We start from the raw sequence: 18,385 nt of genomic DNA on the forward strand, positions 1-18,385 counted from the left end.
AGAAAGGGTATCTCTAATATCTTCCATGGTTTTTTCAAGCCCAGCTAGTATCTTTAAGTCATCATTCTGAACTCTAGTTCCAACATCTTACTAATGTCTCTATTGATTAGATCCCTAGTAGTCGGTACTGCCTCTTGTTCTTTTTCTGACGTGATTTTTTCTGTCCTGTCTTTTTTCCAGAGGAGAATAGATCAATGAGAGAACAAAATGCTAACAGCTTAACAATGACCCCAGAAAAATGTACACTAAACAAATCAGAAGAGACCTGAAACCGGGGGAAAAGAAAGGGAAAGAAAGAAGAAAGAAAAAAGAAAAAAGAAAAAGAAAAAGAAAAGATAAAAAAAAGAATATGATCAAATATGATTAGGCTGGTGAATCGATCAGTGCCACACACTGGATTTTGGGCGTATATTGGTCTGTTCGAAGAAAGTGCCTCCCAAAATTTTAAAGAAAGAAAAACTTATACATGTAGAAAAATAAGGGTAAATATGATGAAAGGATAGAATATGACTGTAAAGATGAAAATTATAAAAGATTTTATAATAGGAATTGATAGTATAAGAATTTTGTTGAAAACAGAAAGAAGCGGATTTAAAAAAAAAGGGGAGAGAATGTGATAAGGCAGGAGACTAGAGATTGAGGGTATATTTAGTTGTGTTAGAAGAAACTGTATCCCAAAATTTTAAAGAGAGAACAACGTATATATATATATATATATATATATATATATATATATATATATATACCAAAGATATGTTTAACTACTATGAAGGGATAGAATATGACTTTAAAAATGAAAAATAAAAAACATTTTTAAAAAAGAGATTAATAAGATGTTGGTTGAAAAAGGGAAAAAGAAAAATTCAAATAAAAAAAGAAAGAAAAAGAAAGTTAAAAAAATAGTTAACTTTGAAAGACTAAAGAATCATGGGGAAAAAGCCATGAATTCTATGTGCAGTATTCCCCTAGCACTGGAGTTCTGCCGTTTTCATTGATGGGTAAACTTGGTCTTGGCTGCCTGTTCTTGCTGATCTGGGGGAGGGGCCTGTCGCAGCAGCTCACAAATATCTTTGCAGGGGGCAGAATTGCCCTGCCCTTGCCAGGGGCTGGGCTAAGTAATATGCTTGGGTTTGCTCTCGGGAGCTTTTGTTGCCTGCAAGCTTTCCACACAGCTTTGGGGGATGAGAGCAAAAATGGCAGCCTCCCAATCTTTGCCCCAGAAGAGCCAAGAACTCAGGGCCCCACTCCTCAGTGAGCCCCAGAGAATAGCAGTCAATCACTCCCATCTCCCCGGTCTCTGGCTGCCCTCCTGCTCACCTGGCCTGTGACTGAGCATTTCTATCTCTGGCACACGACCCAGTTTGGAGTCTCCAAACCCAGCAGGTTCCTGCAGTGCACTATCAAGTTGCTCCACCCAGGGGAGGAAGGGGAATCTCCCTGGATCTGCCGCTTGTTGAGTCCCTGCTGGAGGAGCAGTGGCCCAACTGTGCCGTGGATCATGGTTTATGGCAACCCCGAGCTGAGAGCCCACTCCTCGGCTCTGTCTCTGCAGCCAGCTTTCCCGCTCCGATAGCTGGGAGCTCTGCCGCACTCAGGCATCCCCGGTCTTTCTGTGACTCCGAGGCTCCTGAGACCACACTGTCCCAGCGAGGATTCCACCCCCCACTTAGCCACTGGAACAACGTCCCTCAGAGGAGAAGACTTTTAAAAGTTCCGATTTTGTGTTCCGCTGCTCTGTCACTTGCTGGTAGTAGCTGATGGAGGCCCCCTCCCCTGCCATCTATCCTCCCGAATATCACGTCGGATTCACTTCTCCACACGTCCTACCTTCCAGAAAGTGGTGGGTTTCCTGTTCAGAGAGTTGTCGCTATTCTTTTCTTCCATCTCCTGTTGAGTTCGTAGGTGTTCAGAATGGTTTGATCCCTATCTAGCTGAATTCCTGGGACCAGATGAAATTTAGATCTCCTCCTCCTCTGCCATTTTGCTCCTCCCCCTGAGGTGGTTGTCTTTTAAACAGGCAAATGAGCGTCCATTAAAAGAACACATTACTGAAAGTAGACTTTTAGGTGTAGTCCAATGAGCTACACACTTCCCTCCCAGCCTCCTCATTGAGAAAGCAGGCGAGGGAAGATAAATTGGAAGATAATTCCAGCAGAGAAAAAAAAATGAACAAAAAGACTGAAGTAAATTGATATTGGCATGTTGAAAGCACAGAAAAGATATCTGTGTTTGTCAGAATATATTGGGGGAGGTTTTTTGTAGGCAGGGAGTAGAAGGAGGTAGATTACAGATAGAAGTGGGGCCCTAAGCATATAAGGATTTGTAACTCACTGTCATCCTCCTCTTTTTGACCTCTCTATATTAAGGCCCTCATAAAAGCTCAACCCCACGTCCCATTCTTTATCTACACATTCTTCCTAGGTAATCCCATCCTGTGTTATGCCTTGTTTAAATAGGAACTCTGCACTAATTACTTTCAAATGTGTATCTCCAGCCTTGGCCTCTCCTCTAAAGGCCAGACTGCTATAATTAACTACCTATTCCATGCATCAAATGTCTAATACCACAAATTTAACATGGTCAAAATAAAACTACTGATTCCCAAACTTCAAACAAAACCTGCTTCTCCCTCATTCTCCCCAGCTCAGGTAACAGTACTACCATCCATCATTTGCTCCGGCCCAAATCTAGAAATTATCCTTGATTCTTTTATCCTTCATCCCTAAGAGTGGTTCTTCTGGGTTCCCGGTATCATATCCCTGGTAGAATTTAAACACACAGCAAAGTGAACCCAAAAGAGATTTTCTTTTGCTTAAACCAGTTCTGTCCAGTGCTTTGGATTCTGAGAACATTTGAAGAGATGATTGGGTATAAAGTGTCCCCTGAAGGAAATGAACGTGATTATGGCAATGACTTTTTAGATACCTCCTATGGTTTCAACAAACCATATTCATTTTTCTTCCGTGACTGGAAGAAAACTGTTGAATGAATTCATTCATAAAGACAGCAGGATATTTTATGTCAAAGTAATAATACTTTACACCTTTGTTGTTTGTTGTAGTATTGTTAACGTTGCCTGTTTCTAGAGGGCAAGCATTATTATATTTATACTTTTTTTTAACCCTGGCACATTGTTGTTAATAATAGTTAATCCACAAACACTTATTAAATAAATCATCAATGTACAACAAGGTTCTAGTGTCTCTATAGCCTACGATAGTACTAGTACTTCAACAAAGACTATAAAATTTCCTTTAATTGCAACTACTAAGACTGGAGCGCAGCAGAGCCAGGACAGAATACATGAAAGCACTGCAAATAAAAGGGAAAGTATGCATACCACCAGACCGGTGGCAGGTAGAGCCACACTCTGCCGAGATCCATGTGCCCATAATATGTCATCCATCCCACAGGTGCTGTTAGTCTTTTCATCAGGATCATACCTGAAGAGTGCATGTTCCTGTCCATCCTGATTTGTGGGGCTTAAAGGTTCAATGAAGTACTTTTGATCTCCCTGACTGAAGTAGCCCCTGAAAAACATGAAAATCCGGGCTCCTTAAAAAATATTCCTGCTTTTGGGTGCTATATAGACTTATAGACTCCAAAACGTTGCCAATTCCACATAATTTCAAGCTCATGGCAGTAGACTATAGTGCAACACTGTAGCTAGATACACTTAGAGATGACCTAAACCTATTTTTTCTATAAGGAAATGGGACCTGTTGGGATGAAGTGACTGCCGTAATGTCACATAGCTAACTTACGTCAGTGCTGACATTAGAATGGAAATTTCCTGATTCTCACTCAGTGTTCTTCCAATCTAATACCTTGTCTGCTCAAAAGGTGCACTGAAAATAAAGACTTTGAAGGCTTATAAATAAGAGTTGAGATTCTAGATACACCTGGGTGGTTAATCAGCTCAGGTCATGATCCCAGGGCCCTGGGATTGAGTCCCACATCGGGCTCTTCACTCAGCAGCGAGCCTGCTTCTCCCTCTGCCTGCAGCTCCCCCTGCTAGTACTTTTGCTCACTCCCTGGCGCACACGCTCTCTCTCTCTAGCAAATAAATAAATAAAATCTTAAAAAAAAAAAAGAGTTAAGATTCTCAGTCTATAACTTTTTGGATGTGATACCATGGGAAAATTACCTAAACTCACACAGCCTCAGTTTCTCCATCCATAACATGAGAATAGTACCTACCTAATAGAATGATTATAAAGGTTGAAGGACATAATATATAAAGCACATGATAAACAAATATTACCAATTTCTTCTCAGTTATCTCTGCTGAAGCCCCAAGCTAAGATTCATTTAACCAATATTTAGGGAGCACCCATTATTCATTAGTCCTTGGATTAAAGGCAGACAATAAGAAAAAAGAGTCATGGTTTCTCCTTTCATGGAGTTTATAGTCAAGTGAGGAAGACAGACGTGGATAAAATAGTCACATTTGACCTACAAATAACATAATTACATGACATATGAGATATTCAAAATTACAGATAACTGCTAGGACAAAAAAGTATAAAGATATATAATAGGAGACTGGATTAAGTGTACACAGAACTAGAAGACAAGAGTGGATGGGAGGAGGGTGCCTGGGTGGCTCGGTTGGGTGTCTGCCTTCGGCTCAAGTCGTGGTCCCGTGGTCCCGGGGTCCCGGGAATGAGTCCCGCATCGGGCTCCTTGCTCAGCAGAGAGCTTGCTTCTCCCTCTGCCTGCAGCTCCTCCCCCCTGCTGCAAAATCTTAAAAGAGTGGATGGGAGGAGATAAGTAAGTAGTTTGTTGCAATGGTCTGCATAAAGGATCATGGTAGTTTGGACTAGGATGTGGCAGTAGAGAAAGAATGTAGTAAATAATCTCAGTGAATATTTAGCATATCTAATCAATAGGGCTTGATAATGTGTTGAAAGTGGGCAGCTGAGAGGCAAGAAATCATCAAGGAACCTAGGTTTCTGGATTGGGCAAGTGGTTGGTTGATTATATCATTCACTGAGATAAAGAACACTGGAAAAATACCAGATTTGGGAGAAAAACATTAGTTTGATTAGGGGTTTATTGCGATTGAGATTTCATTAATCTATCCAGATATGGATATATGGAAGACAAAATTAGATAATCAGGTCTGGGCATCAGAAGAAATATCTCATTGTAGAGAGATGCCTCGGGAGTCATTAATATACAGAAGAAAAGAATGTCATGCGCATTGATATGGGGACAAACTGAAGAGAGAGTTTAGAATAAAGAGGAAAGGTGAAGAGCTCCCATTCCCTAAAGAGTCAGACTCATAAAACCTATATTTTGAAAACAAACAAACAAACACACCTCTGCAAGCAATTCAAATGTGTAAATTTACAAACCACCATTAAGAGAAGCCCTGTTTCCTTCAAATCTCAAAATCCTTGAACCCTTAGGATTCATATTTAACTACAGTATACTTCATTCTATTTTTTTTTAAGATTTTATTTATTTATTTGAGAGAGAGAGAATGAGAGACAGAGAGCACGAGAGGGAAGAGGGTCAGAGGGAGAAGCAGACTCCCCGCTGAGCAGGGAGCCTGATGCGGGACTCGATCCCGGGACTCCAGGATCATGACCTGAGCCGAAGGCAGTCGCTTAACCAACTGAGCCACCCAGGCGCCCTACTTCATTCTATTTGAGATTCATCAGGTTTTTTAAAACACACACACTCATGCCAATACCACAGGTATACACAAACCATTCATGAAGCCTTACCTTAGACCCCTACATGTGCTGATGCTAGCATCTGAAACTTTTTCATTAATGATGTGTCCTTGGTAATAACAGTCATCCTATAGAAATGAAAAAGGGGGTTTTGTAAAGGAAAGTATATGTTTCGAAGATCCACTGCTAAATTTGAATTTGAAAGCTTGAAACAAGATCCCTAATGTTTTCAAATCACTTTATGCTGAGCAACAGTCAACTTAGAGATGTAAAAAAAAAAAATGGTTAAGAAGCTCTTTATGGTTGGGGCGGCTGGGTGGCTCAGTCGTTAAGCGTCTGCCTTCGGCTCAGGTCATGGTCCCAGGGTCCTGGGATCGAGCCCCACATTGGGCTCCCTGCTCCGCGGGAGCCTGCTTCTCCCTCTCTCGCTCCTCCTGCTTGTGTTCCCTCTCTCGCTGTGTCCCTCTCTGTCAAATAAATAAATAAAATCTTTAAAAAAAGAAGCTTTTTATGGTTAAAATCTGTAATATTTAGTTAATTAACCCAATGCTTAAAGAGTATTTACTAAATGCACATTGGTATTGCAGAAAAAGGATAACAGGGATAGATGCATCATCTGGAAGAAACAAATTTAGAGACAGAAGTTTAAAATCGGAGCCCCCAAAACATCAGAGGTTCATTCTTTCCCTTGGCTGATTGCTCATTTTATTTTCTAACACCTACAAGCTTTTTCCAAAGAATGGATTATCATGATAATGTTGTTATTTCTTGATTTATTCAAAGAGTTTCAGCAGACCGAGTTAGTATGACAGCCCCTTCTCCATCTGGAGCAAAATGCCCAATCCTAGCACTTTCCCATGTGGATGTACTTGAATCAAGCATACCTTTGTGCTTTGAGATAGATGAGGTATTGGCCCACATAAATGTCTGCCCCATCACTATGAGGAGAATGCCTGAAGGCCATCCAATAGAAAAATGGAGCTCAAAAAAGATGGCAATGACAAAAGACTCCTCACGCTACTTCACACAGCCATATTTTCTAAATAAGAGTCAAGAATAAAAAATATTTAAGGAAAACAGAATCCTATAATTCTGTCATTGAGGCAATAGTCTTGAGTTGGAGCCACTATATGATCTAGAGAGGTGATTGGCATTGACTAAGAACATAAGATGTATTTAATTCTTCACTCTTCTAATGAAAATGAGAAACTCCTGCCCACTCTGTTATAGGGAGCTCCTGAAGGTTGGAAGAGGTTACCATGGTTGTCAAGGAATGCCTTTGTTCTTGTCAAACTGTACAAATATTAGAGGATCTATTAAGATATCACTACTGCAAGGTGGAGCAAGATGGTGGAGGAGTAGGAGACCTGGATTTCCTGTGGTCTCAGGAATTCAGCTGGATAGGGATCAAACCATTCTGAACACCTACGAACTCAACAGGAGATCGAAGAGAAGAATAGGAACAACTCTCTGAAGAGAAAAGTGACCACTTCCTGGAAGGTAGGACATGCAGAGAAGTGAATCCGAGGCGATATTCGGGAGGATAGAAGGGGGAGGGGGCCTCCGTCGGCCGCTTCTGGCAAGTGATAGAGCCGCGGAGCACAAAATCGGAACTTTTAGAAGTCGGCTCCCCTGAGGGATGTCGCTCCAGTGGCTAAGCGGGGGATGGAACCCTCGCGGGACAGTGTGGTCTCAGGACCCTCGGGGTCACAGAAAGACTGGGGGCGCCTGAGTGCAGCAGAGCTCCCAGGTATCAGAGCGGGGAAGCCGGCTGCAGAGACGGAGCCGAGCTGCAGGCTCTCAGCTCGGGGTTGCCATAAACTGTGATCGGTGACAGTCAGGCCACTGCTCCTCCGGCAGGGACCCAACAAGCGGCAGAGCCGGGGAGACTCCCCTTCCTCCCCTGGGAGGAGCGGCGCGGGAGCGCACCGCAGGGATCTGCTGGGTTTGGAGACTCCACACAGGGTCAGGTGCCAGAGATAGAAACGCTCGGTCAAAGGCCGGGTGAGCACGGAGTGCGGCCAGAGACTGGGGAGACGGGAGTGACTGACTGTTTTTCTCTGGGGGCACACTGAGGAGCGGGGCCCCGAGTTCTTGGCTCCTCCGGGGCGGAGATTGGAAGGCCACCATTTTCACTGTCATCCTCCAACACTGTACAGAAAGCTTGCAGGGAACAAAAGCTCCTGAGAGCAAACCCGAGCAGATTACTTAGCCCAGACCGGCAAGGGCGAGGCAATTCCGCCTCTGGCAAAGACATTTGGGAACCACGGCAAAAGGCCCCTCCCCCAGAAGATCAGCAGGAACAGCCAGCCAAGACCAAGTTTACCGATCAATGAGAACAGCAGAACTCCAGCGCTAGGGGAATGCTGCACATAGAATTCATGGCTTTCTTTTTTTTTTTTCTTTTAAAGATTTTATTTATTTATTTGAGAGACAGAGAATGAGAAATAGAGAGCACGAGAGGGAAGAGGGTCAGAGGGAGAAGCAGACTCCCTGCTGAGCAGGGAGCCCGATGTGGGACTCGATCCCGGGACTCCAGGATCATGACCTGAGCCAAAGGCAGTCGCTTAACCAACTGAGCCACCCAGGCGCCCAGAATTCATGGCTTTCTTACCATGATTCATTAGACTTTCAAAGTTAATTTTTTTAACTTTTTTTTAAATTTTTCTTTTTCCCTATTTCAACCAACATCTTATCAATCCCTTTTTTTAAAAAAACATTTTTATTTTTCATTCTTAGAGTCATATTCTATCCCTTCATAGTAGTTACCCTTATTTTTGGCATATATATATATATGTTGTTCTCTCTCTAAAATTTTGAGATATGGTTTCTTCTAACAGATCAAAATATACCCTACATCTCTAGTGTATGGCTTTGTTCTAGTCTCCTGCCTGATCACATTCTCTCCCCCCCTTTTTTTCTCTTTCTTTCTTTCCTTTTTTAAATCCCCTTCTTTCTTTTTTCAAACATCTTCTTATCAATTCCTTTTTAAAAATTTTTTTATAATTTTCATCTTTACAGTCATATTCCATCCCTTCATCGTATCAACCCTTATTTTGTACATATATGTCTTTCTTTAAAATTTTAGGAGGCACTTTCTTCTAACAGACTAAAATACACCCAAAATCTAGGCTGTGGCACTGATCAATGCACCACCCTTATCATATTTCATCATATTCTGGGTTTTTTTGTTTTGTTTTGTTCTGTTTTTGTTTGTTTTTATCTATTTCTTTTTTTTCTCTTTCTTTTTTCTTTCTTTCCCTTTCTTTTCCCCTGGTTTCAGGTCTTTTCTGATTTGATTAGAGTATATTTTCTGGGGACACCGTTAACCTGTTAGCATTTTGTTCTCTCATTCATCTATTCTCCCCTGGACAAAATGACAAGATGAAAAAAATCACCTCAACAAAAAGAACAAGAGATAGAACCGTCTGCCAAGGACATACTCAATATGGACATTAGTGCGATGTCAGACCTAGAGTTCAGAATCATTTAAAGATACTAGCTGGGCTTAAAAACAGCATGGAAGTTATTAGAGAAACCCTTTCTGGAGAAATAAAAGAACTAAAATCTAACCAAGTTGAAATCAAAAAGGCTATTAATGGGGGCACTAACTGCTAGGATAAATGAGGCAGAAGAGAGAATCAGCAATATAAAGACCAAACGATGGAAAATAAGGAAGCTGAGAAAAGAGAGATAAACAACTACTGGATCACGAGGGCACAATTCGAGAGATAAGCAATACATTAAGACAAAACAACATTAGAATAATTGGGATCCCAGAAGAAGACAAAAGAGAGAGAGGGGCAGAAGGTATATTGGAGAAAATTATAGCAGAGAACTTCCCTAATGTGGGGAAGGAAACAGGCATCAAAATCCAGGAGGCACAGAGCACCCCTCTCATAATCAATAAAAATAGGTCAACAAACCCGACATCTAATAGTAAAAGTCTCAGAGACAAAGAGAAAATTCTGAAAGCAGCTCGGGAGGAGAGATTCACCTGTAATGGTAGAAACATTAGATTGGCAACAGACCTATCCACTGACACCTGGCAGGCCAGAAAGGACTGGCATGATATCTTCAGAGCACTAAACGAGAAAAATATGCAGCCAAGAATACTATATCCAGCTAGGCTGTCATTGAACATAGAGGGAGAGATAAAAATCTTCCAGGACAAACAAAAACTAAAGGAATTTGCAAACACGAAACCAGCCCTACAAGAAATATTGAAAGGGGTCCTCTAAGTAAAGAGAGGGCCTAAAAGTAGCATGGACCAGAAAGGAACACAGACAATAGACAGTAACAGTCACCTTACAAGCAATACAATGGCACTAAATTCATATCTTTCAATAGTTACCCTGAATGTAAATGGGCTAAATGCCCCAATCAAAAGACACAGGCTATCAGATTGGATTAAAAAACAAGACCCAGCGATATGCTGTCTGCAAAAGTCTCAATTTAGACCCAAAGACACCCCAGATTGAAAGTGAGGGTGTGGAAAACCATTTACCATGCTAATGGACACCAAAAGAAAGCTGGGGTGGCAATCCTTATATCAGAAAATTAGATTTTAAAACAAAGACTGTAATAAGAGATGAGGAAGGACACTATATCCTACTTAAAGGGTCTATCCAACAAGAAGATCTAACAATTGTAAATATCTATGCCCCTATCATGAGAGCAGCCAATTATATAAGGCAATTAATAACAAAAGCAAAGAAACACATTGACAACAATACAATAATAGTAGGGGACTTTAACACCCCCCCCCCGACTGAAATGGACAGATCATCTAAGCAAAAGATTAACAAGGATATAAAGACTTTAAATGACACACTGGACCAAATGGACTTCACAGATCCATTCAGAACATTCCATCCCAAAGTAACAGGATACACATTCTTCTTGAGTGTCCATGGAACATTCTCCTGAATAGATCACATCCTAGGTCACAAATCAGGTCTCAACTGGTACCAAAAGATTGGGATTATTCCCTGCATATTTTCAGACCACAAGGCTTTGAAACTAGAACTCAGTCACAAGAGGAAAGTCAGAAAGAACTCAAATACATGGAGGCTAAAGAGCATCCTACTGAAGAATGAATGGGTCAACCAAGAAATTAAAGAAGAATTTAAAAAATTCATGGAAACCAATGAAAATGAAAATACAACTGTTCAAAATCTTTGGGATGCAGCAAAGGCAGTCCTGAGAGGAAAGTATATAGCAATACAAGCCTTTCTCAAGAAACAAGAAAGGTCTCAAATACACAGCCTAACCCTACACCTAAAGGAGCTAGAGAAAAAACAGCAAATAAAGCCTAAACCCAGCAGGAGAAGATAAATAATAAAGGTCAGAGCAGAAATCAATGAAATAGAAACCAAAAGAACAGTAGAACAGATCAACGAAACTAGGAGCTGGTTCTTTGAAAGAATTAACAAGATTGATAAACCCCTGGCCAGACTTATCAAAAAGAAAAGAGAAATGACCCAAATCAAAATCATGCATGAAAGAGGAGAGATCACAACCAACACCAAAGAAATACAATTATAAGAACATATTATGAGCAACTCTATGCCAGCAAATTAGATAACCTGGAAGAAATGGGTGCATTCCTAGAGATGTATCAACTACCAAAACTGAACCAGGAAGAAATAGAAAACCTGAACAGACTTAGAACCACTAAGGAAATTGAAGCAGTCATCAAAACTCTCCCAACAAACAAAAGCCCAGGGCCAGATGGCTTCTCAGGGGAATTCTATCAGACATTTAAAGAAGAATTAATACCTATTCTGAAACTGTTCCAAAAAATAGAAATGGAAGGAAAACATCCAAACTCATTTTATGAGTTACCATTACCTTGATCATTACCTTGATCCCCAAACCAGACAAAACCCCATTAAAAAGGAGAATTGCAGACCAATATCCTTGGTGAACATGGATGCACAAATTCTCACCAAAATACTAGCCAAGAGGATCCAACAGTACATTAAAAGGATTCTTCACCATGACCAAGTGGGATTTATCCCTGGGCTGCAAGGTTGGTTCAACATCCACAAATCAATCAACGTGATACAATATATTAACAAAAGAAAGAACAAGAATCATATGATCCTCTCAACAGATGCAGAGAAAGCATTTGACAAAGTGCAGCATCCTTTCTTGATCAAAACTCTTCAGAGTATAGGGATAAGAGGGTACCTACATCAATATCATAAGCCATCTATGAAAAACCTACAGCGAATATCATTCTCAATGGGGAAAAGCTGAGAGCTTTTCCCCTAAGGTCAGGAACACGGCAGGGATGTCCACTATCACCACTGCTATTCAACATACTATTAGAAGTCCTAGCCACAGCAATCAGACAACAAAAAGAAATCAAAGGCATCCAAATGGGCAAGGAGGAAGTCAAACTCTCACTCTTTGCAGATGATATGATACTTTATGTGGAAAATCCAAAGACTCCACCCCAAAACTGCTAGAACTCATACGAGAATTCAGTAAAGTGGCAGGATATAAAATCAATGCACAGAAATCAGTGGCATTCCTATATACCAACAACAAGAAAGAAGAGAGACAAATTAAGGAGTAGATCCCATTTACAATTGCACCCCAAACCATAAGATACCTAGGAATAAATAAATACCTTGCCAAAGAGGCAAAAGATCTGTACTCAGAAAACTATAAAATACTCATGAAAGAAATGGAGGAAGACACAGAGAAATGGAAAAACGTTCCATGCTCATGGATTGGGAGAACCAACATTGTGAAGATGTCAATGCTACCTAGAGCAATCTACACATTCAATGCAATCCCCATCCAAATACCATCCACTTATTTCAAAGAAATGGAACAAATAATCCTAAAATTTGTATGGAATGAGAAAAGACCCTGAATAGCCAGAGGAACGTGGAAAGAGAAAAGCAAAGCTCGAGGCATCACAATTCCAGACTACAAGCTCTATTACAAAGCTGTCATCATCAAGACAGTATGGTACTGGCACAAAAACAGACACATAGATCAATGGAACAGAATAGAGAGCCCAAAAATGGATCCTCAACTCTATGGTCAACTCATCTTTGACAAAGCAGGAAAGAATGTCCAATGGAAAAAAGACAGTCTCTTCAACAAATGGTGTTGGGAAAATTGGACAGCTACATGCAGAAGAATGAAACTGGACCATTTCCTTACACCACACACAAAAATAGACTCAAAATGGTTGAAAGACCTAGATGTGAGACAGGAGTCCATCAAAATCCTAAAGGAGAACACAGGCAGCAACCTCTTCGACCTCAGTCGTAGCAACTTCTTCCTAGAAACATCGCCAAAGGCAAGGGAAGCAAGGGCAAAAATGAACTATTGGGATTTCATCAACATAAAAAGCTTTTGCACAGCAAAGAAAACAGTCCACAAAACCAAAAGACAACCGACAGAATGGGAGAAGATATTTGCAAATGACATATCAGATAAAGGGCTAGTATCCAAAATCTAGAAAGAACTTATCAAACTCAACACCCAAAGAACAAATAATCCAATCAAGAAATGGGCAGAAGACATGAACGACATTTTTCCAAAGAAGACATCCAAATGGCCAACAGACAGATGAAAAAAGTGCTCAACATCGCTCGGCATCAGGGAAATCCAAATCAAACCCTCAATGAGATACCACCTCACACCAGTCAGAATGGCTAAAATTAACAAGTCAGGAAATGACAGATGTTGGCAGGGATGTGGAGAAAGGGGAACCCTCCTACACTGTTGGTGGGAATGCAAGCTGGTGCAACCACTCTGGAAAACAGTATGGAGGTTCCTCAAACAGTTGAAAATAGAGCCACCATATGATCCAGCGATTGTACTCCTGGGTATTTACCCCAAAGATACAAATGTAGGGATCTGAAGGGGTACGTGCACCCCAATGTTTATAGCAGCAATGTCCACAATAGCCAAACTGTGGAAAGAGCCAAGATGTCCATGGACAGATGAATGGATAAAGAAGAGGTGGTATATATACACAATGGAATATTATGCAGCCATCAAAAGGAATGAGATCTTGCCATTTGCAAGGACGTGGTTGGAACTGGAGGGTGTTATGCTGAGTGAAATAAGTCAATCAGAGAAAGACATGTATCATATGACCTCACTGATATGAGGAATTCTTAATCTCAGGAAACAAACTGAGGGTTGCTGGAGTGGTGGGGGGTGGGAGGCATGGGGTGGCTGGATGATAGACATTGGGGAGGGTATGTGCTATGGTGAGCGCTGTGAATTGTGCAAGACTGTTGAATCAGAGATCTGTACGTGTGAAACAAATAATGCAATATATGTTAAGAAAAAAAAAGAAGATAGCAGGAGCGGAAGAATGAAGGGGGGGAAATCGGAGGGGGAGATGAACCATGAGAGATGATGGACTCTGAAAAACAAACTGAGGGTTCTAGAGAGGAGGGGGGTGTGGGGATGGGTTAGCCTGGTGATGGGTATTAAATAGGGCACGTTCTGCGTGGAGCACTGGGTGTTATGCACAAACAATGAATCATGGAACACTACATCAAAAACTAATGATGTAATGTATGGTGATTAACATAACAATAAAAATTTTAAAAAAAGATATCACTACTGCTGGGAAAAGCAGCAATGTTGTAAATGCTTTTTCACTTTCACTACTTGTCTGGCAATGACACTACCTTTGGGTATGTGAGTCACACCCCAAATGACAATGATTCTAGGATATTCTTTTACCATGATTTGTGGACTTGTGGTGACCTCCTCTCCAGTGGAATTATAACATGTTTCCACATAACCTGGTGCAAGGAGACCCCTGGAGAAAAAAAAAGAAAAAAAAATTCATGGTCACTCATGTTAATTGAAAAGTGCAGTGATCAAAGTGAAAGGTTCCACTGGATGTGCAGGAAAGTTTTAACTCCTGAGCTCCCTCTCCTAAGCCCTCAAGAGGAATCCAAGCATAAAAAGGATGCTTACAATGCTAAGACTGAGAGAGCTGAGTTTCTGACATTCCTGAGTAGTGTGGAACGGTGTCTGCTTTCTCATCAGACTTTGATACTTCTCTGAGGGGAGATTTGAGGAAGAAATGGAACTGAGAAGGGGAGAGTTGATAAAAATGACTGGAAAGAGCAGTTCTCCTCATCATTTTAAGATAACTACATTTTCACCCAGTCCTTTTTGGTTCCCAGTGACTGCTAACAATTGTAGCAGTGGAAAGTTTATTGGGAATTGACTTGCATTTGGTAATTAGGGCCCTTCCGGCATTTTCATTGCACTTCTCAGAATTCTTTCAATTACCTGGCAGCACATAGGCGTCTGGATATACTTTTTAAAGAGGCAGGGCAAGGAGAAAAGGAAGTAATTGCTATATGTTGAATGCCATCTCTATGCCAGCCACTGAGTTAGACACCTTACATGGATCATTCATTTAATCCTTTCTGCAATCTGATAAGATAAATATGACTTGCTTCATTTTTCAGATGAGATTACACAGTTCCAGGGGCAAAGGATCATATCTAGGTCTGCCTAAAGTCCACACGTGTACTATTTCCATTTTAGCACTCCATTTCCAAAGTCCAGGCCGTTGTGATTTTTTGCAAAAGGCAATAGTCTATTTGAGGAAAAAATCTTGCTGTACTATATAGAATAGTTTAGGGAATGGAAGAGCTTGAAAGCACAAAATTAGGGGAGAAAACTACTTTTGAAATAGTCGACATATAAGCTCATCAAGATTTGAGTGAGAGCTGAGACAGTGAAACTTGAAGGAAATGTTGAATGTAGCTAACCTGAATGCAGAGAATGAAGGAACAAGAGAACAATATAATGCATGAGAAAGTGGGCAGATTAGTGTGTAGCTGGATGGAAGGAGCACTGGTGTGGGCATCAGGAGAGCCCAATTCCAGTTTTACCACTGACTTGTCCTTTGGTCCTAGAGTTTATTTAATTATGTATGTCTTTTTTGTTTTTCCTGATGGAAATGGTTGCAAATTGTTTTAAGACCTAATCTTTCAGTATTAGAATAACAAACTACAATAATGTAGGGGAAGATTTAAAAATCTATCTGCTTTTTCACAGAATTTGATAAAATGTATATCTGCTAGTATCTCAAGGATACAAACACTAGTAAACTGTTATTTTTTAGAAGGATCCAAATACTAGTAAACTGTTACTTTACTCAATGTGTTTTCACCACTTCAGTAGGAACAAGTATTCACCGAACCCCTTGGGCCGGTTGAAAGAAAAAACTTATTAGAGGTTTTCGAGAGCCTTAAGCAGAAACAGCCTCAATTAACACATTTTCCACATGCTGACTTACCGTCGGTAAGGGCAACATCAGAAGAAAAGGACAATATGAGAAGTAAAAACACTTACTTGTTTTTTTTCAAGTAAAGCACTGCGATTTTCCCATTAACTGTCATTTTATACTTCAATTCAGTTTCAAATTTTTCCTGCAAAAATGCACAAACATTTACTGGTGATTATAAACACACATAAATATTCATTTGGCTATGTCCATCTTTTTAATAATTAGCAAACAATGCTTGCTTTCTTTAATGGTAGTCTATATAGTTTACATCGCTAATGTCTGCTTCCAGTCTCTTCTGATTTGTTAGTTTGATTTAACCCTGCCAGCTGAATAGACAAATTATTTGGGACCTTTCTATCCATCCATCCACCCATCCACCCATTCATTTTACAAATATTATTTGAGTGTTAATTATATGCATGCCTCTACTCAGTTCTGGAAATTCAACTCTAAGCAAGAAAAATTGAAACCTACTGTCAGAAAGCTTATAATCATGTGGAAAGACAGACAATAAAAGTGATTTATGTTGTATGACAAGGGATATAAATATGAGTGCAATGTAAGATGTCTAACATCTTAAGGTCAGGAAAGGCTTTCTTGAGGAAGTAACATGTAAGCTGAGATATGAATTAGCCAGGTGAAGCAGGGTGGGGAAGTTATTTGAGAAGAAGGAATAGTATGCCCACAGACCCAAAGACCTCAAAGACTCCAACTGATAGTTGTTTGGTCTGGAGGTCTTCTCACGGCTAACTGGAGGTCAGAATATGGACAGAACAACAGAAATATGTACTCAAAAGCAGAGAGAAGTCATCAGGAAGAAAAGAATGAGAAAATAACACCTCAAGCAAACCTCATGTGGAAAAGGAGAACAGTTTTGAGATTTACATATACCAAAAGAGATACAGAGGACTGTATGTTGAAGAAGATGCTATTGGGTACTGAATTCTGATTTTGTTCTATAAAACAGAGTTTTTTCACTGGGGAGTGCCACGATGTTGTTATTAAAGAGATCTAAATACGGCAGACCAAATATGACTGAGTACTGTTTCCTCTGCTGGGCTGCACGTAAGGCCAAGCTTTTCTTCTCTCCTCCTTCTCCTGGCCAGAACAATACCTGAGCTCAGCAAGGGACAACAGTGAGTTAGAGACTTCAAGTCAAGGGGATTGTGCAGGGATTTGCCATCTCCAAGGTCAGTTGGTATGGTCCGCATTCCCCTTAAATGATTAGTTACTGGAGTTCTCTCTGATGTCAAAAACTCCGGGGTATAAATATCCTATACTGTAGGTCTAGAAGAGGAGAGGCTGCTGTAATTCACTTCATGTTGATGAATAGCAGGAGCTGGGGAAAAAAAAAGGCTAAGGGCTGAAAATAAAAGTTATGGGGAATCATTGTACCACTTATCATTTAGATTTAAGAAAGGCCAGATGGAATTAAAATATTAGGATAGTAGATATAATCTTCTGTCCAGAAGAGCTTTCCAATTTCTATTTCCTGTCAGCAATGGTTTTTAGTGGATTTTCACCTAAAATATTATTTGGAGATTGTTTTAGAAAAGATTATTGCTTTTAGACTGGAAGTTTTAGCCAACACTGGCATAGAGATTATAGATGAAAGGAAACAATAAGGAAGAAAACAAGTATTTATGAAAGAGGGTGCACTGGGTGATGTGATAACTTTATGTCCCAAGTAGAAGTCTGTGGTCGAGAGCAATGCCTGCTAATAAAAAATCTACCCTATTTGTGTGCAACCTGGGTCCTGAACTATGGGTGAGGAGAGGAAAGATGCATCTTGATTTGGAAAGTACCCACTAGAAGGAAATGATTTTTTTTAATTGACCTGGGCTATTTTAAACCAGAAGAGAAGATTAAACTTACTCTCACAGACATGCACGTGCACAGACATGCACGCGCACACACACACCATAACTATAGTAAAATCAATATTAAAAGAAAATCAAGAGCCAAACGGTGTAATACTGACCATTTCTGAAGCATGGACAATTCCACGTTGACTTCACAAAGAATATAAGGTAGATTGGGCATTACATATAAGGAGAACACGTTAAGTAGGGAAAAACTCCTTAAAAAAGTGCAGAGAGGTGGAAACAAGTGTATTATTAAGAAAGGCCTTGAGAATACCAAAGCTGACTAAAAAGGAGGTTGTGTCAAAAGCAAAAAGAAGACAAAATGGCTTAATAAACCATAACATCAAGCAAAAGAGCCATGATGGTTAGTCATAAGTTACATAGGACAGTGTCATAACATAATCTTGATCAGGGAGTTAATGATTGCATCCAGCTCTGCTTTTCAGACAAGTTTTCTCAAAATAGCCACATAAGATAAGCATTACTATTATTATCTCAATTTAAAGACATGAATTTGAAGTTCATTTTTGTCTAAA

General features: G+C 40.3%; 1 protein-coding gene across 3 annotated transcripts in view; it reads right to left on the bottom strand.

Moving 5' to 3' along the window:
• Nucleotides 1–18,385, bottom strand: part of ADAM28 (ADAM metallopeptidase domain 28) — a 98,117-nt gene that overhangs the window by 71,246 nt on the left and 8,486 nt on the right. For 2 of the 3 annotated variants that reach the window (XR_004819831.1, XM_035725631.1), the window contains exons 3-6: nt 16,050–16,126; nt 14,415–14,493; nt 5,736–5,812; nt 3,341–3,530 (exon numbers count right to left, since the gene is read on the bottom strand). Coding sequence is in view for 2 of the 3 variants with exons in the window: in XM_035725631.1 (XP_035581524.1) it covers nt 3,341–3,530; nt 5,736–5,812; nt 14,415–14,493; nt 16,050–16,126 (423 nt within the window). In the remaining variant the exon portion in view is untranslated. The remainder of the gene's footprint in view (nt 1–3,340; nt 3,531–5,735; nt 5,813–14,414; nt 14,494–16,049; nt 16,127–18,385) is intronic. The other variant, XM_035725635.1, reaches the window with a different exon arrangement.

The sequence above is a fragment of the Zalophus californianus genome, chromosome 2 (genome assembly GCF_009762305.2).
Source record: "Zalophus californianus isolate mZalCal1 chromosome 2, mZalCal1.pri.v2, whole genome shotgun sequence".
NCBI lineage: Eukaryota > Metazoa > Chordata > Mammalia > Carnivora > Otariidae > Zalophus > Zalophus californianus.